The sequence below is a fragment of the Maylandia zebra genome, linkage group LG10, assembly GCF_041146795.1.
Source record: "Maylandia zebra isolate NMK-2024a linkage group LG10, Mzebra_GT3a, whole genome shotgun sequence".
NCBI classification, from domain to species: Eukaryota; Metazoa; Chordata; class Actinopteri; order Cichliformes; family Cichlidae; genus Maylandia; species Maylandia zebra.
In genome coordinates, this window is record NC_135176.1 from 9555936 (window position 1) to 9579134 (window position 23199).

The 23199-nt window shown below is 40.2% G+C and overlaps 1 protein-coding gene across 4 annotated transcripts in view; it reads left to right on the top strand.

Annotated features, from left to right (window-relative positions):
* Positions 1–23199, top strand: part of LOC101480701 (roundabout homolog 1) — an 84394-nt gene that overhangs the window by 59312 nt on the left and 1883 nt on the right. Inside the window, exons 4-28 of one of the 4 annotated variants that reach the window (XM_076889008.1) lie at positions 3501–3621; positions 5014–5152; positions 5265–5392; positions 7777–7785; positions 8026–8150; positions 8249–8420; positions 13314–13519; positions 13611–13692; positions 13766–13934; positions 14051–14217; positions 14318–14439; positions 15104–15338; positions 15472–15593; positions 15762–15933; positions 16273–16470; positions 17117–17143; positions 17690–17729; positions 17920–18074; positions 18224–18583; positions 18672–18791; positions 18882–19017; positions 21248–21400; positions 21493–21938; positions 22616–22756; positions 22850–23071. In XM_076889008.1, the coding sequence (XP_076745123.1) occupies positions 3501–3621; positions 5014–5152; positions 5265–5392; positions 7777–7785; positions 8026–8150; positions 8249–8420; positions 13314–13519; positions 13611–13692; positions 13766–13934; positions 14051–14217; positions 14318–14439; positions 15104–15338; positions 15472–15593; positions 15762–15933; positions 16273–16470; positions 17117–17143; positions 17690–17729; positions 17920–18074; positions 18224–18583; positions 18672–18791; positions 18882–19017; positions 21248–21400; positions 21493–21938; positions 22616–22756; positions 22850–23071 (3967 nt within the window). Of the gene's footprint in view, positions 1–3500; positions 3622–5013; positions 5153–5261; positions 5393–7776; positions 7886–8025; positions 8151–8248; positions 8421–13313; positions 13520–13610; positions 13693–13765; positions 13935–14050; positions 14218–14317; positions 14440–15103; positions 15339–15471; positions 15594–15761; positions 15934–16272; positions 16471–17116; positions 17144–17689; positions 17730–17919; positions 18075–18223; positions 18584–18671; positions 18792–18881; positions 19018–21247; positions 21401–21492; positions 21939–22615; positions 22757–22849; positions 23072–23199 lie in introns of those variants that run through there. The other 3 variants (XM_076889009.1, XM_076889010.1, XM_076889011.1) reach the window with 3 other exon arrangements.

The window sequence follows — 23199 nt, forward strand, 5'->3', positions numbered from 1 at the left end:
AGATGCTAGAACGTTGACGTTATGTGAAGAACAAACTTTGACATGAAAATTGGTGGGGTTCAAAAAGCCTTTCAGTGTGAAATTCTGATGCTTAGTTGCCTTTTTTGTAACATTAACATACAAATTAAAGCTCTGCAGGAATTTGGAAAAGCAACCCTGTGAAGTCGCAAGATAATTTTCTTGTGGTCACTGAAACCTTTTCTGGTTCTCATTACCAAAATGCTTGTAGGAATTTTGGAGAGATGATTTATTTGGCTCATACAAAACCTTAACCACAGAGCAGCACATCAGAAAAAAACCAAAAGTGTACATTATACTGTACAGGAAGGAACAGCATTGTGTGCTAATGTTAGCTACTGTATTGATGTATGGTCTTAGTCTAATGTATTAGGTCATGTGGCACGCGGCAGACAGCAGTGATTTTCCTTTTCATGCTTTTGTATACACTGAATTTATTTTGCATTTAATGGCTTCCTGCTCCTTTAACTTTGGAACAGAATCTGGTTTCAACAACTCAGATAGCTGTGTGCGTGCATGTGTGTGTGTCTGTGTGAGAGAGGTGATTTGTTTATTTGAGTCTTCTCTTCCATGCTCCCAGGAACACGCAGGAAATTCAAAGCTCATGTTAGTGTGGAGTGACAGGTAGAGCATCTCTGGGGAACTGTGATGGACAGAGCAGCTATCTCTGATTTAAGAAGAGGAAAGGATCAGAGCCAAGGGGGAGGCTCCTCTGAGGGAAATACAAAGGCTGCTTTTCCCTTTGTACTTACGTGCCTGGCTTCGTCCTCCCTGATCATCTTTTCTATATGGAAATGTGTCTTTGCCATGAGTGTTCTCTCAAAGACATTACTTACTGTACAAAGACCAAAGGAGTCTACCACAAGTGATTCATGGCTACCTTTTGAGTGTTTCCCTTGTGGCCTTTAGCTGTCAGTTATTAATAGTGATATGCAGATCAAGTTGTGAGTTAACAGTTGGATTGAATTTTATGGATTTTAATTAAAAAGCTGAGTGTCTTCATTGCAGGAAAATATGTACACATCACACTAAGGCAGCTAATGTGTTTTCCCTCAGGGTATCTAAGACTATGTAAAAAAGAAATAGAAGACACCGAGGCACAAGAGGAAGAAAAGCTGAGGTTTCAGTGTCCGAGATGGAGGACTGACAAACCACATTTTCATTTCTTTGCAGTGGAATTTTTGCTAAAAATGAGGAGCGGTCAGTCGAGGAAATAAAAAAGCTCTCAGTCTACTCTTTAATCAGCTGCTAAAGTTACAAGTGCAGTAAACAGAAAAAAAAAGTTGCAGAGCATAAGTATAACATTAGCCAGTGGCAATGGTTAGATCATCTTTGCAATCCTCGAGAAAGACTTGCAGCAAGGGGTAACTCGCAAAACCCTTTCTCCAGGATTTAAATAGGTAATCTCAATGAGCCAAAGTCAGTAAACTCTTTGAAATGTAGAAAAGAAATGAGACCAAATAAGAAATCTTTTAACTCACATTGCACTAGTTTGAAAAAGAGCCTGTGGTATATCTGTCTGTGTCCTCCAGTCCCTCTGCAACCCTGAATTGGATAAGCAGTTAAGAAAATGAGTGGATGGATGGGTTATTCATGAATCATTCACAGCAGCTTAAACACCCGCATTGCATTATGTTTTTAGTGAAATACAGAGCGTTTTATTTTAGTGGCTATAATGTAACTCCAAACATCCAACCCTAATCCAGTGAATACTGACAGGAATGGCTGAATCTGCAATACTAGTTCCCAAATTCCCCCACGTGCCCCCTGTGATTACCAGTGGTTGGCAATGTGCATCTCAAGTACACACAACCACAAGTCACCCCGCAATTTATTAAGTCTTCCTCTTAAAACCGCATGATTTACAACAGATTTGAAATGGTATCCACTCTTAGGCCACTCTTGGTCTTTTTATTTTTCAATTTTTTTATTTATTTGGTGGACAGTGTCAGCCGTTTGTGGTGGAAGGTTAGCCTGGAGGAGGCTGACTAATAAATGAAAGGCTGCTGGTTTTATCCCTGCAGCAGCAATTTAATGATGTATTCCATCTGTAAGCTTGAGAGTTGAGAGTTCCTACGGAGCCAGGTGCTGTCTGGCATGTTGCTGAATTACTCAATGGACGCAGCTCTGTAGGCAGCCTTGACCTCTGAACTGTGTTAAGAAATGGCAGCGCTGCAGTGTGTGTTGTGTCCCTAGCAAGAATGCATGAATAGTTTGAGCAGGGAAGAAGCAATCTAAGAGCATAATAACTGGGCTGAGAGTTTAATTGAAGTTGATGCCTGGTTTCACATGTCTGGTTGCAGAGAATGGCTTTGTGTTTGTTTGGAGGTCAGCATGTTTCCCTTCTCCAGTTTCTCATCTACTCACTACTGCTCTGCTGTCACCTCTAACACCAAGCTGCTGCATACTATCAGTAGAGGATCTCACATTCAAAGTACCTCAAAGACATGGTGTGTGGAGGCGTGTGGTGGACAGAAAAGGCTGAAAGCAGTGGGCCACCCCAGTAGCTTACCTGGTAGATCGCGGATTTCTCACTGAGCCTGAGTCCTTTTGTGCAGAGCCTTGGGTTTGAATGTAGGGTGGGCTCTTTGCTGCATGTCATTGGGGCAGGGATAGCTCAGTAGGTAAAGTGGTCGCCCCATGATCGGAAGGTCGGCGGTTCGAATCCACTTAACGGCTACCCTGAGGTACCCCTGAGCAAGGTACCGTCCCTACACACTGCTCCCCGGGCGCCTGCTTAGTGGGCTGCCCACTGCTTCACAGAGTGAATGGGTCAAATGCAGAGAAAAACAAGTAATTTCCCCATGGGGATCAATAAAGTATCCATTATTATTATTATTATTCCTTCTTTCTCTTTCATGCCTCTGCTGTCTATCTCAACTACATCTACCAAATAAAGAAGAAATGCCAATAAAAAATAAACATGAATGTGTGGGTGTGCCTGTGCCTGTGCGTGTGTGTGTGTGTGTGTGTGTGTGTGTGTGTGTGTGTGTGTTTGCCGATATGCTTAGAGAAAAGTTTGGGAAAGGCAAAGTAGGCTGACAGAACATCTAAGGAGTGTCTCTACAAAGAGGCAGTCCCTTTGTTCCCAGGGTTCTCATGTAGTGCTAGATATGAATTATGTAATTTCATAATGGGTGACCTTCTGTGCAGATTGAAAGGCAGTGAAAATTCTATTCCTAAGCAATAGAGAGCCAGATCAATGCGCACAGGCTTACACCATGCACTTCTTTTTAAACAAGGGACAGTCAAAGATGTGACCATGCAAAAGACAGCATCATACTTTCAAATAAACATGTCAAAAAGAAAACTTGAGCTGAGGCATATTTTATCGCAGAATACACAAATAGCAGCCAGATTAATACACGCTTTATGGATGTGATACTCTGTTAGTAATTCACAAACACGGTACACATACAGATGGCTAGATCCTCCACAAATACAGCTGTGCAAATATTGATTTTTTTTCTGTTGTCTTTTAGATTCGGAGTGGCAAACTAATGATCACCAACACTAGGAAGAGTGATGCAGGGAAATACATCTGCGTTGGAACCAACATGGTGGGAGAGAGGGAGAGTGAGATTGCCGAACTCACGGTGCTTGGTAAAATATGCAGCTTTTTGATTGCATTTCACAATGTTGCAGTACTTCACTTAGTCTGAGTACTTCCAGTTCTCAGTGCCTTGCCAGTCCACTGTACAATGCTTTTTTCACTGGGGTATAATAACCCATTAATTATTTTGATTATGCAGCTCTACCACCCAGTCTACCAGCTTTAGCAAATTTCCCCACTGAACATGCACTGAACATCTAACAGTGCTACATCTAATGTTATAACCTTTCAGTATAAGAGCTCCCTATGGTACTGTGCTTCTTCTAGTGCCGCCTCCTGCTTCTAGCCTCTATTCTCAATCCCCCACTTATTTTCCCAACACTTTCCATTAGAATAGAGCTCTTATCTGTACCACATCGTTAGATGGCCTTGGTTCAGGTTGCAAATATACAATGTAGTGGCTCAAAGAGCCTGTCAAATAAATGTGGAAAATCCCGCTGAATGCAGAAGCATATTAACATATGCTGTTTTCTGGGCTGTACAAAATAAATGGCAGATAAATATATGATTATCTATAGAATTTCATGTCAAACCTGATTTTATTGTATTTATTTAATCCCAGCAACTAATAATTTATACTTATTTGGGTGAAAAGTTGAACCACTCAAAAATAACATACTGATTATAAAAGTTTGTTCAAAACTCAAATGTACCTCAAATGATTTGAAAAAGTTATTAATATGAAGGACTTTTTCTGCTTGTTCAGAGGGGTTAAAATCAGATGACTTTGGAAGAAAGTTCATGACAGACAGCATTTCATGGTCTTCTACTACAATAGGCCTTGAGAAGCCATAACATGCATTAGATCCCATTATTCTGCTGTAATGTGAATCGCACTGCACAAGCATTTGATCTTTTCCCCAAAAGTGTTTTGTAGACAGCTACTCATTCTCTGTGACTGCCTTGAACCAGAACATTTCACAGAACTTTTGCTGGTTGTAGTCCTGCTTTCTGTATCTCAAACAAGTTGCTTTGCAATTTTTAACTTTTGCAAAACTTGATGTATTGATGTTCTGTTGGTGTGCATAGTCCTCAGTCCAGCCATGATATGATGCAGAGGAGAATAGAATAACAATCTGACTTCTGACGCTTCAGCTGTTCGAACACGCTGTTTCCCACACAGAGTACTCAGTAATAAACTCTCAACCATATTTATAATAGGTGAACAATTGCAGCAAGTGGATTTACTTGGGTGAGCCTTTGATGAGTAGATTAAATCAGTCTGAGTGCCGACTGATCCCTGCTTCAAAGGATTTGATATGATCCAAGACGTCTTTCCATTTTTGTCAGCTTTTCAATACTCATACCTTCTGAGCCCACAAACACGATGAATTTGATCCTGTAATGATGTTTGTTCCTCTTACTACTGTGCTGCCATATAGAGCGTCCGACCTTTGTGAAGCGGCCCAGCAGTGTAGTGGTGCTGGCAGAGGAGAGTGTGGAGTTCAGCTGTGTTGTCCAAGGAGACCCTGTTCCCACTGTCCGCTGGAGGAGAGATGATTCTGACCTGCCTAAGGGCAGGTAACACACAAAAACCCTCTACATTCAGTAACTGACCATGCAAACATGGTGTTTCCACTTGTTCTTTCATCTCTTGGGCATGTGTGTGTGTGCATGTCTGTCCTGCCAGCAGATTTGAAATCCTAGAGGACCATACCTTGATTGTTCGCCAAGTGACCTCTGCAGACGAAGGCTCTTATACATGTGTGGTGGAGAACATGGTTGGGAAGTCTGAAGCGTCTGCCACGCTCACTGTACATGGTCAGTACAACCCAGCCTTCACACTTAATGCTCTACAATCGAAGCACCTTCTTCTCATGTATATGCAGTCCACATATTTTTTTTCAAGGCCTCAGGTTTCATTTTAATGGATGAGAAGTGTTTGCCTAAGAGTTGTTCCTAACAGGAGACCTAATCCTGTGTCATAGTGTCACAAATTTACCAAGAAATGACTTTTACACAGCCGGGCGTTCAGCATGACCACGCTTTCATCATTGTGCCTTCTTGTACCGAATAATTGTTTCTAGGGTGTGTTTGTCTTAAGGCCTGAGGGTCATATAACAACAGCTAAGAAGTCATAATAAAAGTTTGTTTGTGCAAACTAAAATGAGCATCAGAAGGAAATGTTCGTGACTGCAGGAGCTAAATTAATTTGGTCTAAACTGTAATGCCACAATGACACCCTTAAGTTCTTAAATCAATGACAGGAAATAGGCAGTGAGATATCTCTCATGGTTGCACATGCAAACCAGTACGCATAAATACACACATACAGAGAAGCAGTTGGTGACATATACTGCAAAGACAGTAGGACTTAATTAAAGACGAGCTGGTTACATGCTGGGGACTGACATGGTTCCAATTACATTGTCTTCCTCCTCCTCCAAAAACCTGAGAAAATGAGCATCGGGGGGGGCATAGCTAAATTTGGCAAACAATGGAAAAGACCAGGAATACAGCATTTGATGTTGTATTACTAGATTAAAAAGATAGTTATTTTAGTGAATGCATGTTTCATATTAAAAAAGAAGAAAAGAAAAAAAAGCCCAACCTCTGTATGGCTCAAATCATAGTCACAACCCTAACCACAGAATCATTTTTACTGACCTAGAACATTTGGTTGATATTAAACAATTGCCATTATAAACAGTTGTAGTAAGCCAAGGAGCTTAGTCATAATAATTTTGCACAAGTTCCAAGTATGACATTGTTCTGGAATTACTAAATTAATATGTATTTATTCTGCCTGTATTACCTCTCTCTACTTTTCTCTCTCTCTCTCTACTCTAGAGATGTGGATAGATATGGCTATTTATAGAGAGGGTGCTTAAGCCATGCTTTACCACCGTATCCACAGCAGTGTAGCACTGTAGTTCCAAAAGCAGCTGGTTAGCAAGCAATTCATTGCACTATAAATCTAGCTTTGACATCTTAAGATTTCCAGTGTTTCCCATCTACAAATGCATGTTTGTTAGTGTGGAAATTTTACAGTAGCTCCTACTTTTCCCCTCTATCCAGACACAATGCTTCATCCGCATCTCACCCTTTATGAGTTTTATGTCCTCATTAACCAATTGTACGTCTGTTAAACTATGCCTCTAGGCTGGCTGGCTCTGACTCAAACTGGCAATTACATGTGTTTTTCACACGTCACAGCCAATAAGTCTGCTGCACATAACTGGGGATAGACAGCCTGCTTTACTCTTTAACATCTGTGCTTTTCTTCCATTTCTTTAACGAGACATTGTGGGGGGTAACCTGTGTCACTTGAGATCCCTTTGAGAACACTAATCATATTTAAAAAAAAATCATACATCATACATCACACTTTATAAAAATAGAAGAGAAATAATAGTTTTGAAATGCTACTAACGACAATGATGAAGAATAACTGGAAGGATTATTGAATTGGCCTAGTGTGCACAGTGCAGGGTACCGAAGGGGCCAATGAGTTCCTAAGTAAGATCTTTTCATTTAACGTGACCAACAATGAAATCAGTAGAAGAAATTAAACAACTAGCTTTCACACACACACTACAGTCTTTCTGCATATTAGCGCAAATGTCAGAAACAGTCCAATCAAACATTAAATAGACCTCAACCTACCATGTGTCCATGTGATGTCCGCTGTTGCATTATTTTGCAGTGTGAAAATAGCTTGTATTATAGTCTGGTGAAATCACGGCAAGCAAGGCTGTTCTTCTGTCTGCACGCTCTACCCACACAGCACCATCACATAAAGCAGACAGAGCATTTCCTAAAGTAAAGCAGGTCGTCTCTTATGGAGCACCAACAGGGAGAAAGTGTAGCTTTGGACACCTGATGTGAACTACAGAGAAACTAAATGATTGCAAGCTCATGAACAGAAATACACAAACCAGCCACGGAGAGACAGAGCGAGAAAGGGAAAGAGATAGAGAACAACCACAAGGTGAAGCAGAATAATAACAAAGCACCTCTTTGACAGTTTATTTTGGAAGTCTTGCACATGTGATCAGGTGCCTACAGTTCCATAACCCTTCAATGAACTGTAGAAAAAAAACCTTTTAAAACTGTCCCTGCATCATTGCAATTGTGTGTGCATTGTGTGTATTCACCCTGATTATTCATTGCGCTGCTTTTTTGTGTGTCTTTTTTCCTTGTAGTCAATACTGGTAAGTTGTCGTCCATCCCTCACCCACCATCAGACAGCAACAAGAACTCATGAGTCCCTGTCACTGTCCTATCTTCACTGTAATTCCATCCACCACTACAGTATGTAATTCATGTTATGTGTGGGTAAATGAATAAAATATGTAAAGCTTTTCTCACACACACACACTAATGTTATAATGCTGAGAATGATAAAAAATGTGTAATGCTGACAGGTAATTAGGACCTCTCTTCTTCTGCAGTGCCCCCGGCTTTTGCCATTCGTCCCAGGAACCAGGTGGTGGCAGTGGGCAGGACGGTCACCTTCCAATGTGAGGCTACTGGCAACCCGCAGCCTGCTATTTTCTGGCAGAGGGAGGGCAGTGAGGTGAGACTGACCCTTAGTCTGTCATCACACTACTAAATCACTGCACAGTGTAAATAAAGATAATGAATGGCTAACTGTGATCTTCATCTCCCCTCTAGAGTCTTCTCTTCTCCTACCAGCCACCGCAGCCCTTTAGCCGGCTGTCCGTCTCCCAGATGGGCAGTTTGACCATTACCAATGTTCAACGTAATGATGGCGGCTTTTATAGCTGCCAGGCTCTTAACATCGCTGGCAGCGTTATTACCAAAGCGCTGCTGGAGGTTACAGACTGTGAGTAAAAGGAAGTGGTGATGGAGGGCAAAGGAGGGGACTTTTATGTAGCTCTTTTGCAGCTTCATTCTTTTGTCTTTTGGCTAAGTGGACTACATTGTGGCAGCAGTCTTGTTTTGTTGAGCAGGTAAATTAAAGTACAGTTTTGTTTTGGCTACAGACGGTAGTAATATGGGTGTGGTGGTTTGCCTTGGCTTCAGTCAGGAGAGGGATTTTATGAGATATTGTTCACATGTTGGGCTCAGAATAGTTGGTTTCTGCGGTGACTGTCTATAAAGAGTGTCTGTACTTACAGCGCTGTGCAAAAGTTTTGAGCCAGTCCTCAGTTCTTTATATTTACTTCCAAGGGGTCAGAATTTCTTGTAATATTTTTAAAGTAGTTTTGAGGAGTACCTCTGCAGTAGTTGTAGTAGTAGTAGTTATTTTAAAAAAAATTTTTTATGTTGGTTGCTTTTCCACATTAGTTTTATATTTTCAGATTAACACTTATCTGTTTATTTTTATTTATTTGTTGTTAACTCAAGCAACAGTATCTGTAAGTCAGGTCCTTTCACAAATGGGGGAAAAAATCCAGCAAAGACCTGACAATGGACCTGAAAGATGCATCTAGCTCTTCAGCTGATCTGTCTACTTTTGGATGAAGCCTCACCAGAAATGATCTCAGTGGAATGGTGGCTGTCAACTAGCCATTCTTAAGGAAAGGAAACAGGGAGAAGAGGCTGAGATATGACAAATTACATGAGAACCATGCTAAAAATTAGAGGCAACAGATGCAATGATGAATCCAAATTTGAAGGAGGTGCTTGGGAGAAGTACAACAGGAAGTGCTTACAGCCATCTGTAAAACATGGTGGAGGCTCTGTCGTGGTTTAAGTATCTTGTCAAAATGGATGTACTTATGCAGAATATATGCCATCAGATTTTGATCCACCATGCAAAACCATCTGGACAGTGTCTGATTGGCAGCAGCTTCATTTTTCAGCAAGACAATGATACCACACTGCCAATGCAACAAAAGCATACCTGGATAGAAGAACTTGGGATTGTCTTGGCAATAAACAAAACAAAAGGCAGGCAGTATCCAAATAAGAGCTTTTTCTCATCCAAAGAAAAAGAGCTCATAGCGCCAAACAGTCATTGTAAGATATATTAAATTGTAAGGTAAAGACTCTACTTAAAGACATTACAAGAAAGCTTGCCTAAGAGAGTTCAGGCTGTGTTAAAGACTAAAGGTACTCATGCCAAATATTTTAGCTCATTAGAATTATGTATGTTTGCAAGTTTCAATAAATTGCTTCATGTGTTTCCGGTTTTCCCAGCAACATATAAAGAAATGTGTTTTGACTCAAGACTTTTGCACAATACTATATAAATCTTCTCTTAAAGAAACATTTCCCAACCTGCAATTGTGCAGTAAATAGTCTAAATAAAGATGGCTGCACTGATCATCATTAATCATTAGTTTGCCTTAACACAACACAGCACAGACTGGTTTATTGTACTCTAGATCTAGAGTTCAGTATATGAGGTTTTTATAGAAATTGGTCTGAGGGACTCTCATCCAAACTATACATGATGAAATAACTATGCTGATTGCCTTAAAAAGCTATTTGAATGTGCTCGGAGGCCTACAAAAGTAATTGCAGACACAAGTAATTGTGCACCTGTGTGGTGATGAATAACTACTTGTACGTCTGTGTGAGTTCTATGTACGTAAATACATTAAAGAAAATAATTGCTTCAGTTTTGAACAGACTGGTAATGCATCTACACATTGAGTGGATCAGTGCACCTCTGTCAGTTGTCGTGGACAGTATTCTGCCCATACCAATAATGTGTCCTGCAGCCACCTTAGTATGAAAGTGAGAGTCTATTCAGTAAAAAGGAGGTGGGCTGTTCATGGGTGTTTTTAGGATTTTTTCCAGCAGTCTGCACAGCTCTACACTCTCACTTGCACATTTTTTTTCTCTCCACTCTCCCCTCCCCTAAATTCTATCCATCCTACCACACGCCTCTCATCCCCATTTAGAGTAGTGCATTTGTATGGTAATAACTGGTTCACATTACCTCTGGCAGTTTTCAAGGCACACTTCCATCACCTTTTTTGGAGGTTTTTTTTGTATTTTTTATCTAGAGCCCCTGCTCCCATCCAGGGTTTTTTTTTCCAAATGTAAGAGAGCGAGAGAGTCTGTTATCTAAGTTAGACTGTTATTAGTTGGGCTTTGCCGACATGATTGGATCCGGCTCCAGCAGTACCTACAACCCAATGAACGATTAGTTGCTCTCCGCTGGAGGGGAAAAGTTGATTTCTTTTTCCTCCGCTGCCTGCGCAGCCACCTAAGCTTATTGTTCTCCCTCTTTACCAATTTACCCCTCAATATCTTCCACATCTTATCTGTCTTTTGTTTTTTTCCCAGGCCTTCATTTTCTCAACTATTCTCAGTTCTTATTTTTATTTTTCTCTTTCTCTTTATAACTTTAACATTTTATTAAAATGAATCCCTAATCTCAAATTCTGTAATATACCACTGGCAATGACATTGTTGTAGAGAAGAAAATGCAGAAAAGGGTTGGAGGGGGAAAAATGTCAGCTAAGATCTCACTTGTCCCCCAGCCACTGCCCATATATATATATATATGTATATATATATTAGGGGTGCAACGATACACAAAATTTTTTCGATACAAAAAAGAATGTTCATGCCTTTTTAATTTGTCATTTATTAAAATTATAAATATATATTTTAACTCAAAAGTACAGTTTTTAAATTTAACCCTAACCCTTGTGCGTGTTTTTTATTTTGACAGCGAATGCGCAGCTGCGGACCACTTATGTGCAGCCCTGGTTATTTAGCTCGTCATATTGCAGCCACAGAAATTCTTTTGTCCATGAAACCATAAAGCTGCACTTTCTTTTTGCCTTATAGTCTGATTTGTCATAACTTCTCCGTTTTGTGGTAAGCTTTTCTTTGGCTGTCACTTCTTCACCCTGACCTGTCTTATTTGGCTCAGCAGAACTAAAATATATATCCTGCTGCTTTTACACACGCACTCACATAAGCTCAGCGATTCTCTGCGCGATCAACCTCTCACATGTTTAAGCTTGCTGCGTGAGATTTCACTTGTCATGTTTGCATAGTAAGCTAACAATTAATTAGACGATGTCAGAGGAATTGGTGCACAAATTATCATCACTCACAGATCAGTGCTGTCGCTCTCTATACACAGTTCGCCCGATTGCAAAGTGAAAGCAAAAAAACAAGCGCAAATTCAAACGCGATTGCAATATGTCACATATTGACAGTGGCTCACCGATGCCAATGACATAATTACCCAGCTACATTTCTGAAAGAATGCAAAAGCATTGACATATATTTTTCCTTCCTACAATAGCCCGACGGGCAGGGCAGAGATAGATTTTGGTAGCCCGACTGAAAAAATCGCTAGCCCCGGGACGTCGGGCTAGCGATATTGCGAGCCCTTGATGAGTGATTGAGGAATCACTCATCTTTGGAAAAGAGAGTTTATTACAGAGAAATGTCTCTTTCCAAAATAAAAGCTATACTATCCGCTTCTTCTGGGCTATATTCTCAGCAGCATATTAAACATATAAGGAGAATGATGTGCTAATAGCTGTCTAAATGACTCGGCAAAAGTTAGTAGCATGCTTGCTTGTTTTTTTTCTGCTTCCACTTGTCTTTGCACTAGGATGATGTCGGCGTAAATGTGCAGTCATATTCGTTGTGTTCCCACTAGTGCTTTCAGGTTAATCTCGTTGAAATGACCTTAACGCCACAACACGGCAAATCTCCGTTAACGAGCTACCGCCGATCGCTCCGTGCATGGGGCTAGACGGCCAACACGTTAACGAGCTAACTGCGCTAACACACTAGTTCCCACCCATGTAATTGAGCATTGCATGGCACATCCAACATACTGTTTTACTTTAGTCCATGACTCGCTTACCTTCAGGGTCATACTCACATGAAAACCAAAATAATTCCAAACGCCAGATCTGAATGAGGGTGGGGGAGGTCCATGTTGCAAGGAGAGCTTAACTTCTGTCTCGCTAGCTTGCCCTGCGCTCAGTGAATCTGCGTTCGACTACTCCGCCTAGCCTAGGCGGAGTAATCGAACGCAGATTCACTGAGCGCTCAACACAGACAGCATCGTCAGAAGGAAAGTTGATAAAATAAATTACAAATTTTGTATTGTTCGATACATATGCGTACCGAACCGAAAGCACTGTATCGAACGGTTCAATATCGATACGAATATCGTTGCACCCCTAATATATATATATATATATATATATATATATATATATATACACATACACATATATATATATATATATATATATATACATACACATATATATATATATATACATATATACATATATATATATATACATATACATATACATATATATATATATACATATATATATATATATATGTATATATATATATATGTATATATATATATACATATATATATATATATATATATATATATATGTATATATATATATATATATATATATATATATATATATATATATATATATATATATATATATACACATACACATATATATATATATATATATATATATACATACACATATATATATATATATATATACATATATACATATATATATATATACATATACATATACATATATATATATATACATATATATATATATATATATGTATATATATATATGTATATATATGTGTATATATATATATATGTATATGTATACCACACCACATGCTGTTTTGACACTGACTTCACTGTGTATTTCCAATGAGACATATCTATAATTAATACATGTCATTTTGTGGTTTAGTCATTCACTTTTCCATTTTTCTTTCCTAGCTGGGTCAGACCACCCTCCTCCTGTCATTAGACAGGGTCCGGTCAATCAGACTGTTTCTGTAGACAGCACAGTAACCCTGGGTTGCCAAAGTGTTGGCACTCCAACACCTGCCATTCACTGGAAGAAAGATGGTGTGGTGGTGTCTCCTGTGGACTCCCGTATGTCTCTAACAGAAACAGGATTGCTGAAGATTCACTATGCTAAGGTAGTAGATAGTAATACAGCACTTACTAAGAACTCACACTGAGCCAAGGCCACCTGTCAATGTCTGCCTCCTCTGTATCTTCCATCCTTAGCTGGGAGATACAGGTTTCTACACCTGCGTTGCTTCTAATTCCAATGGAGAGGCTTCCCGAACAGCGTACTTGCAAGTTGAAGGTAGGCTATTCAGATATACAGAAAGTCCTGCTAGGTTAACTTTTGCATGATTTTGTTGCTGTCTCACTGGCAGAGTTTGGAGTTGTTGTCCAGTCTGGTCATCCCTCAGACCCTAGCCTGATTCCCAGTGCTCCATCTAAACCTGAGGTGACTGACATCAGCCGTACCTCTGTCACTGTTTCATGGAAATCTGGCCCCAGTGGCACTGCACCACCCACCTCTTACCTGATTGAGGCATTCAGGTTAGAGACTTGCAGGGTCAAACGTGTTTTAACGAAGTCATTCTGTTTAACATGGATCAAGCTTGACAAAATATTCCCTGTGTTTGTGTGCTGTCATTTTTGGCCACTCTCTGCAGTTACACATTAGGCAGCAGATGGGTGACCCTGGCAGAGCATGTGAAGGCGCAGACCTTTGTCCTGAGAAACCTGAAGCCTGGAACTGTATACCTCTTTATGGTCAGAGCAGTGAATTCCTATGGCCTGAGTGACCCCAGTCCAATCTCTGACTCCATCAGAACACAGGGTCAGTCTGGATTTTCCATTAGTTTTTAAGCTTTTAAATGCCAGCTTAGCCACAAACACACTGAAATTTTATGCTTCTGTCCTTCCTTTGGTACACACAGACAGCACTGCCACTATGCAGGGAGTGGATCATCGTCACATCCAGAGAGAACTGGCAGATGTTGTTATCCACCTGCGCACGCCAACTGTCCTTTCGTCTTCCGCTGTCAGAGTGCAGTGGACGGTAAGCGAAGCGACTGGCTTGAAGTTAATGTAACTACAGCAAAAAATAATTGCCTTGTTTGTTTTTTTTAAACATGTGGACAGATTTAACAAATGATATGAAAACCAAGGGGTCAGGATGTTAAAATAAAGATTATTGATGCTGGCAAACCTTTTAATTTAGGGATTCTTGACTGAGAATCTAGACTGCCCAGTTTCCCAGCATTTATTAGCAGAGAATAAAGCACAGTACGGAGATGCAAATTTATTGGTCTGCTACATTGCCAATTTGTTCCAAGCACATAAGAATGTCTGATGCATTTTTCTGTGTGGATGCCTCCACAAAAATCTTTAAAAGTATCCCATTTTGTAATACTGTGGTTCAAATGGAAAGTGCTGAGTCCTATGCTGGCTTAATTTTAACCAGAACCTTACTGAATGGAAACCATAAATGACTTCATGCTGAGATTTACAGTGAGAATCCACAGATGATAAAAAGATAAAATGCATCACCCTAAAGGAACATTGAATTAACTGAGTTTTAACAGATCTGTTAAAACTAGATGTTTAACTCACATACAAATATTATTGTGAGCCTTTGAATTGAATTTGTTTAGTTTCCGGTGTTCAAAAAGAGTCTCATTGTCATGTGGTCTGATATCTTAACGTGTTTTTATCTCTGTTAGGTCGAACAGCAGTCCCCGTACATCCAGGGTTACAAGGTTCTCTACAGGGCGTCTGCTGAGCATGGCCAACCAGACGGGCAGTGGATTGTCCAGGAGTTACGTGCCCCACTTGAGGATGGGGTGGTGATCAGTCAGCTGAAGAAGGGATCCATCTACGAGTTCAAAGTGCGTCCCTTCTTTGACGAGTTCCAGGGAACTGACAGTGAGGTGAAGGTGGTCAGGACACTGGAAGAAGGTGAAGTTTTGTCTTAGACTATCTATAAATACCAAAGAGATAGTGATTTTAAATATCATTGTACATGATCATCATACAATATCAGCGACTCTGTTAATGTCTCCGTTATTAACTGTGTGCTTCTTTGTCTTAGCCCCAAGTAGAGCACCCCAGGGAGTGACAGTCACAAAGACTGAGGCCAATGGCACTGCCATTCTCGTTTCCTGGAAACCTCCTCCAAATGCAGAAGAGGCTGGACTCATTCAGGAATACAAGGTTATTAAAAAAAAAAGACAGCTATCACTCACTCACTCCTGTACTTGTCCTTCTGCGTCTTGTATTGCAACTAAAATGCAAATTGTATCTCTGTAAGACTTAAGGTGCTCAGTGTGTCCCTCGGGCAATCACTGCCCTCTCATCTTCATCTCACCTTCTTCTCGACAGATCTGGTGCCTGGGTAATGAGAGTCGCTACCATGTAAACCAGTCAGTGGATGGCTCCACCTTCTCCGTGCTCATTTCCAGTCTGGCACCGGGGATTCGCTACAGTGTGGTGGTTGCAGCTAGCAATGGTGCTGGACCTGGAGTACAGAGTGACGTTGCTTTCTTTCAGTTAGGTAAATGTTCTGCCAAAATGCAGTGTTAAAATTAGAAAGCCACATGTCTGAGCACAGCAACAGAATGTTTTAGAGAAAACCTCCAAATGCAGTTGATCAGAGCCTCCTTTGTGTGTTCAGTGAAAAATCTGAATGGAGCATAATGCTGTTCTTAATCTATTCATGGTTAGATTCACATTTTTTTTATGTTTGTTTAAGCAATGCCTTTCTCTCTTTAGTCCCTTTAACTTTTTTTTTTTTAACATACTAAAGGGTCCAGTTATACTTTCTGCATTTTCTGTACATATGCATGTGTGGCAATATATGTTTGAACCTTCTCCTTTTGTTTTTACTGCTCAGACTCTGCAGGCCAGATGATGGATATCAGCGAGGAAAGAGACACATTGTCCCAGATCTCAGATGTGGTGAAGCAGCCCGCATTTATCGCTGGCATTGGCGCCACCTGCTGGTTGGTTCTCATGATTTTCAGCGTGTGGCTGTACCGTCACCGCAAGAAAAGAAGCGGCCTCAGCAGCACATACACTGGCATCCGCAAGGGTGTGTGCCTTTTCCCTATGTCCTTACTGTACAGTAGTAGATGTAAATATCAATTTCACATCTATATGGGCCAAATGTGCCTACATTTGAAGACTTTTAGGACTGTAGAAGGGATCAAGCCATGACATGTTACCACCACACTGATCATCAATTGTCCTTTCAGTGATATTAAGGAATATTTTCTGTGGCTGATAAGCAGATCACATCAAACGGTCAGACACAAAGACTTCAGAAGCAAATTTGCATTTGCAGACATTCAAAGGCTGACCTTTAATTGCTTATTTGTAGAGTGCCATTTCCTCAACATAGCACAGTTCTTGGAGCCACTGGCCTGTCAAACTGCCATTAGCATGTGTGCTACAATATTGCTGATATTTCTTCCCTGTCTCCTGGGTCACCTGTCACCCTTATTAACCTTCTTCTGGGCACTTGTGTCAGAGGCAGCACTAACACAGGTGGCATGTGGTTATTAAAATACTTGTACATCTTAAACTTTTACATGAGGAGATGCCCATCACACAGCAGAGGTTGCATACAAAGGTCTGCAATGTTATAATGTACTATGGTAGTATCTAACAATTTAGATACTAAAGTAACTAAGTTACAAAAGAGTAAAACTGATTTCTCTTGTCGTTTGTTCCTTCAGTTCCCTCATTCACCTTTACACCTACAGGTATGTACTATGTGCTTTAGCTGCTAATACATGTTAGATTTTATGTGGCAAATGATTGGATATGTTTATTCATATAACATTTGTTTCATAGAACAATGGAGAGAAACATATGTTGTATGGACACATTGCAACAATGTACTTGTCCCATTGGACCAAGTGCATTGGCTTAGGTTAAGTTCATTTGTTTATAATTTTTAAAATATGGAATCTCTCAAACAAGATTAATATCTTTTATATGACATTTTACTACTGGAGAAACTGCGAACAAGTGTTACTAAATCCATTGTGAAGTTGTGTTGTGCTGAGATGTGTAAAGGAACAGACAATTATTTGTGGCGTCTTCATGCAAATTAAACTAGACAGTTTAACAGACGCAGAAACCAGACACAAACTATACACCCCATGGATAGAAGCATGTAGACTTTTTGCTTTAATTTTTCTTTTTCTTTTTTTGCTTAGACTTCTTTCATGTTTTTTTTCTGCCTTTAGCGCTTCATCTTTTTGACAGCTCATCAAGGCTGAATGTTTTCCTCTTTCTCTTTGCAGTTGCATATCAAAGAGGAGAATCAGTATGCAGTGCTGGCAGGTGAGGTATTTTTGTCCCTTTGTGTTGAATAAAAAATAATAAAAGAAATGCACTTGCACAGTGGAACCACTAGGGGGAGGTGTCTTCTTGCTTTAAATGTGCTGTAAGGCACCCAGTCCATGCTCACTCATTACTCATTTATGAAGGTGGCAGGTTGTGATTGACACCTCTGTGATCCTCCTTGTTGCAGACCTGGCCTTCTCAGCATGGGTGAACCTCTAAACCAGCTGTGGCTGCCAGACAGTTGGCCAAATGCATGTGCCAATCATAAGGACTGTAGCATCAACTGCTGCAATAATGGCAATGGCACTAGTGACAGTAACATGACAACATACAGCCGACCAGGTGAGTGCAGTCTCACAAACTCAGACTTAATTTAGCTCTGTTACAAGCTTACATACATATTGCTCAAGTAATAAAAATCATACACCTTGTAGCTGTGCTAAAATTTGTGTTCTTGCATGCTCATGTGCTGCTTTGTTTCACGTACTCAGCCGACTGCATAGCCAACTATGGAAACCACCCAGAAAACAAACAGGAGGGACAGCTTGGGTCTGAGACAGCCATATACACTGATGTGAATCTCTCCAACAAACTCAATGAGATTAAAACATTCAACAACTCCAACTTGTGCTATGCAAGTCCAGGAGGGGATTCAGCAGCCACATATGAGCCTATTCCATATGCCACCACACAGCTCATTCAGGCCAGCATTAAGAATAAGGCAGCCTCTGGCGGCTCAATAGCAGAGCCTCTGGATATACCCTGCTGGAAACAGCCCCCCAATTTGCCTCCAATACCAAAGGAGATGGCAGCACAGATGCAATACAACTTGACTGAACAAAAAAGTAATGGTAGGGAAGACCACCTTGATATGTTTTACACTATTTTTATATAAAAAATAGAAATACAGGTACATTTTTCCTGCTGCTTTGTCTTCAGATCATTTGCAAGGAGGAGAAGGAATGATTCATCCTAAAGCTATCCCCTACAACCAGACCCGAGATCACAGCACAGGTGGCTCACACCACAGTTCAGACAGAGGCAGCAACAGCACCTCAGGTGAAGCCAACAACTAGTCTGTACTGTTTAATATTAATGAGGCAAACCGCAGGACTTTGTTTATCTTGATGTTTATTTTTCATTTCTCAGGGAGTCAAAATCAAAAGAAGGGAATACGGGTCCCAAAGATCCCAAAACATAATGCAGTAAGCTGGGGAGAAGCCCTATCTCCTCCTCATGCTAATGCCTGGGACTGTGATGAATATAGCCTTCCCATGGAAAGAAGGTAGGAGGAAAAGATACTTGTATTTCTACACAGCACATGCTGATAGACAGATTAGCATATCCCCTTCAGTTGCCAAAAGCAATATGGAAGCAATTAGAAGTTTACATAGGCTCATCATGGGCATGGATGCGATGGTAATTTTGGGATTCTAACAACATCTTTCTTTTAACTGTTCTTTTTCCAAGATGGAAAGGTTGTACATCGTACATCTTTAACGATTAAAGAAAACAAGAATTAGCTTTACAAATTTTAATTCATTTTGGGTTTTTCTGTAATCCACAAAAGGATAATAGTATATTTACAGGGTCAGATACAGTATATACATACATCCAAATTAATATTTGGTTAAATGTCCCTTAGCAATTTGCCCTCAGCCAGATGCTTTTGATAGCCACCAACAAGCTTTTTGCATCATTCTAGGTGGATATTTGACCACTCATTTTGACCATTCTCTTTCAAAGAATTGGTAGAGTTCATTTAAATTGATAGGTTTCCTGATCAGGCCCAGCTTTTAAGCATAGTCCAGGTTGGGGCGTTGGGAAAACCATTCCAGAAGCTTAATTATAACCTACTTTATCCACTCCAAAACCAGTTTTAAAGTGTATTTGGGATCATTGTCGTGTTGGAACACCCAACTTTGCCCAAGTTCAAGTCATCTATCTGTTGAGTTGAGGTAAAGCTGAAAAATATAGAGGTAGTCCTCTTTCGTCACTATTCCATTCACTTTGTGCAATGTACCACTACCACTGGATTCAAAACAGCCCTTGAGCATGACGTCACCAACACCATGCTGTGCAGTTAGTACAGTGGTCGTAGGTTTGAAAGCCTCACCTTTATTTCTCCAAACATAACTCTTGTCATTGTGGCCAATTAACTCAATCTATATCTCATCTGACTATAAAATATTTCTCCACAAGGTATATGGCTTTTCCAAGTGCACAACTATAAAGTTCAGCCAAGCTTAAATGTGCTGATTTTGGAGTAGGTGGTTTTTTCTCAGACCATCTAAAAGTTGTGGACAGTGATGCTGGTGTTGCAGTAGTTTTCTGTTCATAGCAAGCTTGAGCCTTGGTGGTTCCTGTATTCTTCTTAACATCCTAACTTATTTACTCACATCTAAGTGTGACAGTTTGAACCTTCTTCCAGACCCTTGGCAAAGTGGTGACGCATTGAATAACTTGTACTTACATAGAATTGTTTAAACTGATAATCTGGAAATCTGCAGTTTATTAGAAATGGTTCCAAGGTACCTGTCCAACTTGAACTCAACAGTTCTCTCCTTCTTAGATCTTCACTAAGGTCCTTTGACTTTCCTATTGTTCTGAATATTGGTCAATCCAATGAGTGCTGTCAGACAAATTGTTTATAATACGGCAAAGAGAAACTACGGGTTGAAGTCAATCATGATCACTAACAAAAAGTTAGTAGGCCTGGGCTAGTTAAAAGACATTCTAAAACCTTTAGCACAGTTTAATAAATGCGTAAATGTATACATTTCAAAATTGTGTCCCTTGTGGATAAGGCCCAGTGTGGATTAGATTAGAAAAAATCCAAAATAAATTAAAATTTGTGCAAAAAAATCTTTTTTTTTTTTTAAACTGTAAAAAAATGTATGTTATACACATAGGCATAGAACACCTTAAAGAAATAATTAAAAAGCCCCAGATTACCATGACATTCATGGCTATGATGAGTGGATATAAACGTCTGAGCACAGCCTTACATAAAGTAGTGCATTTCAAGCTGCTAGAAAACATGCACTTCGTTGTGCAAAAATATTATTACTTTTAGTTATTCTTCACTGACCCCCACCCCCTGGCGCAGGACAAAACACGGTCTCATTATAACAGCCAAACCAATTACAATATTCACATTTATGGCATTGACTGACAGTTAGTTTACTATTAGAGCAGGATTATATAACTGGAATTACATTATGACATGTTTAATGAAAAAAAAGTTGCCATGGATTTTGCAAACCACTGGTTTGCCCAAGGACCTTAAGGCACCAGTTGCTGTTGTGGATAATTTAATCTGTCACAATTGGGCAATTAAATTGTGCTTTTAGTTCACTTCTGTATGTTCTGTATTTTTCTTTGATGGAAAGTGTTGATGATGCACCGAGGGCTTTGCATTAATATCTAATGAATTGTGACTAATATGCCAGGACTTTGGCAAATGGTTGGACTTCTTTAGCCATTTGATTATGTCAGCTATTCTTTTTTATCAGTTTTAATCCAGAAGAGAGAACTGAAGGCTGTCCAACTCCACCAGTTAGAGGGCCAGTCTCATCCTCTACTGAAGTATCTTATAATCACCCACCTATCACACCATCACAGGGAGACCTGACTAATGGCCTACACAATCCAGCAGAACATCTCAGGTAACCCACGACCGAATTCAACGTGCATACATTTATTAAAATAAAACTATTGTCATGACAGAATTTGACAGATTTTTAAATTCGTTTTACAGTCAACACGTCACAAGCAACCCTCGCCCTCTTTCCCCAACACATACCTACAGCTCAATACCGCTCTGCGTGGGTACTGATGGACAGGAAGAGAATGATGAAGATTTGGAGGAGGAAACAGATACAGAGCTCACTGAAAGTCATTACAGCCAAGACCACAACCACGAGAAGCACAAACACCAGTTGCACCACCAGTCCCCACACAAGCAGCTGCTGCATGGACTGGACCAGACCCCGGCCTCCAGCACTGGAGATCTGGACAGATCAGTCACAGGGTCTATGGTTAACAGCTGGGGCTCAGCATCTGAGGACAACATCTCATCAGGCAGGTCCAGTGTGGTCAGCACTTCAGAAGGATCCTTCTTTACAGATGGAGATTTCAACCAGGCAGTAGCCTCATCGCGGGATATTGTTGGCCTGCGCATGTGCAGATACCCAGAGGAGTCAGGTGAGGAAGCATATGGGGAGTTAATACAGTTCAGTCCATAAATATTTAGATTAAGACACACATACTAGCCATACTAACTATCAAAATCCTCAAAGCTCAAGCTGAGGAGAAGTGGCAGCAATCTCTGGCTTATTTAAATGAAAAATAATCTGGTATTTACGTGTGTGTGTGTGTGTGTGTGTGTGTGTCAACGTGCAATTCATGCAGTATTTCACTAACTTTTATATGTAGCCCATTATTTTTAAAGGCTCAAAATGAGACAAACTAACATAATTCTATATGAAAGGGTTTATTTTAAGTATTTTGATCTTTTTGGTTTCACTAGCAAAAAAGAAGTCCCAAAAAAATCCAAGCACCACCCTAACCTGGATGACTGACAACCTTAGACCTCATTAAAGAACATTTGAAATAGCCAAACTGTTCAACTTTTGCAGAAAATGTAGAGCTGTATTACTCACAGAAAGAAGCTGGTGGAGGTGTTTTGGCATAACTATTATTATTATTATCATAGAGACAAAAACAAAAGTCAAATTCTCTTCCAATTATAATAATAATGGATTGCATTTATAGAGCGCTTTTCGGGGCCCTCAAAGTGCTTTTACAATTACAATAATAACTGTAAGCTTACCATATGTTATATGTTAATCTGTGCTATCTATGTCCATGGGATGATTTAGGGCGGCGACAGCAGCGACCCAGCAGTCCCATGTCCACAGATAGCAACATGAGTCCTGCAATAACACATAAAAGGCCCAGGCGCCATAAACAGAACCAATCTGCTCCACAGGGTTACCAACCCAAAGACGTCTTCAGTGATGGTAAAGAAAGACCCACGGATAAGTTTTGCTGTTGCATACTGTGTCTCTTAATGATTGCAATATTTAAAATTCTGTGCACTGCTCTTTCCACAGACACTTGTATGCCTCTGGATTTCACCAGCCAGATGTCCCATGGTGACTATAAAGTGAGGGGGGCCACGCTGCCTCGGATGGGCCCTGGGGAGGCCCGGGGTAGACGAGGCAGCACTGGGACTCACAGGGTCAAAGAGGCTACAGTTGAGGAAAGAGAGAGCCAGGAGAATCACAAGATTCCATTAGCAGGAAAAGGGAGCAGCAAAAGCCGACAGCACTCTGGTACTATATGGATAATGTTGCTCATTTTGAAACTTAAATTTACACCCAAATTATAATGGAGATTTTTTGCATTTTATTATTTTATGTGATCTTTTTTGTCTCTTATCATTTTAGGCCATTGGATGTGT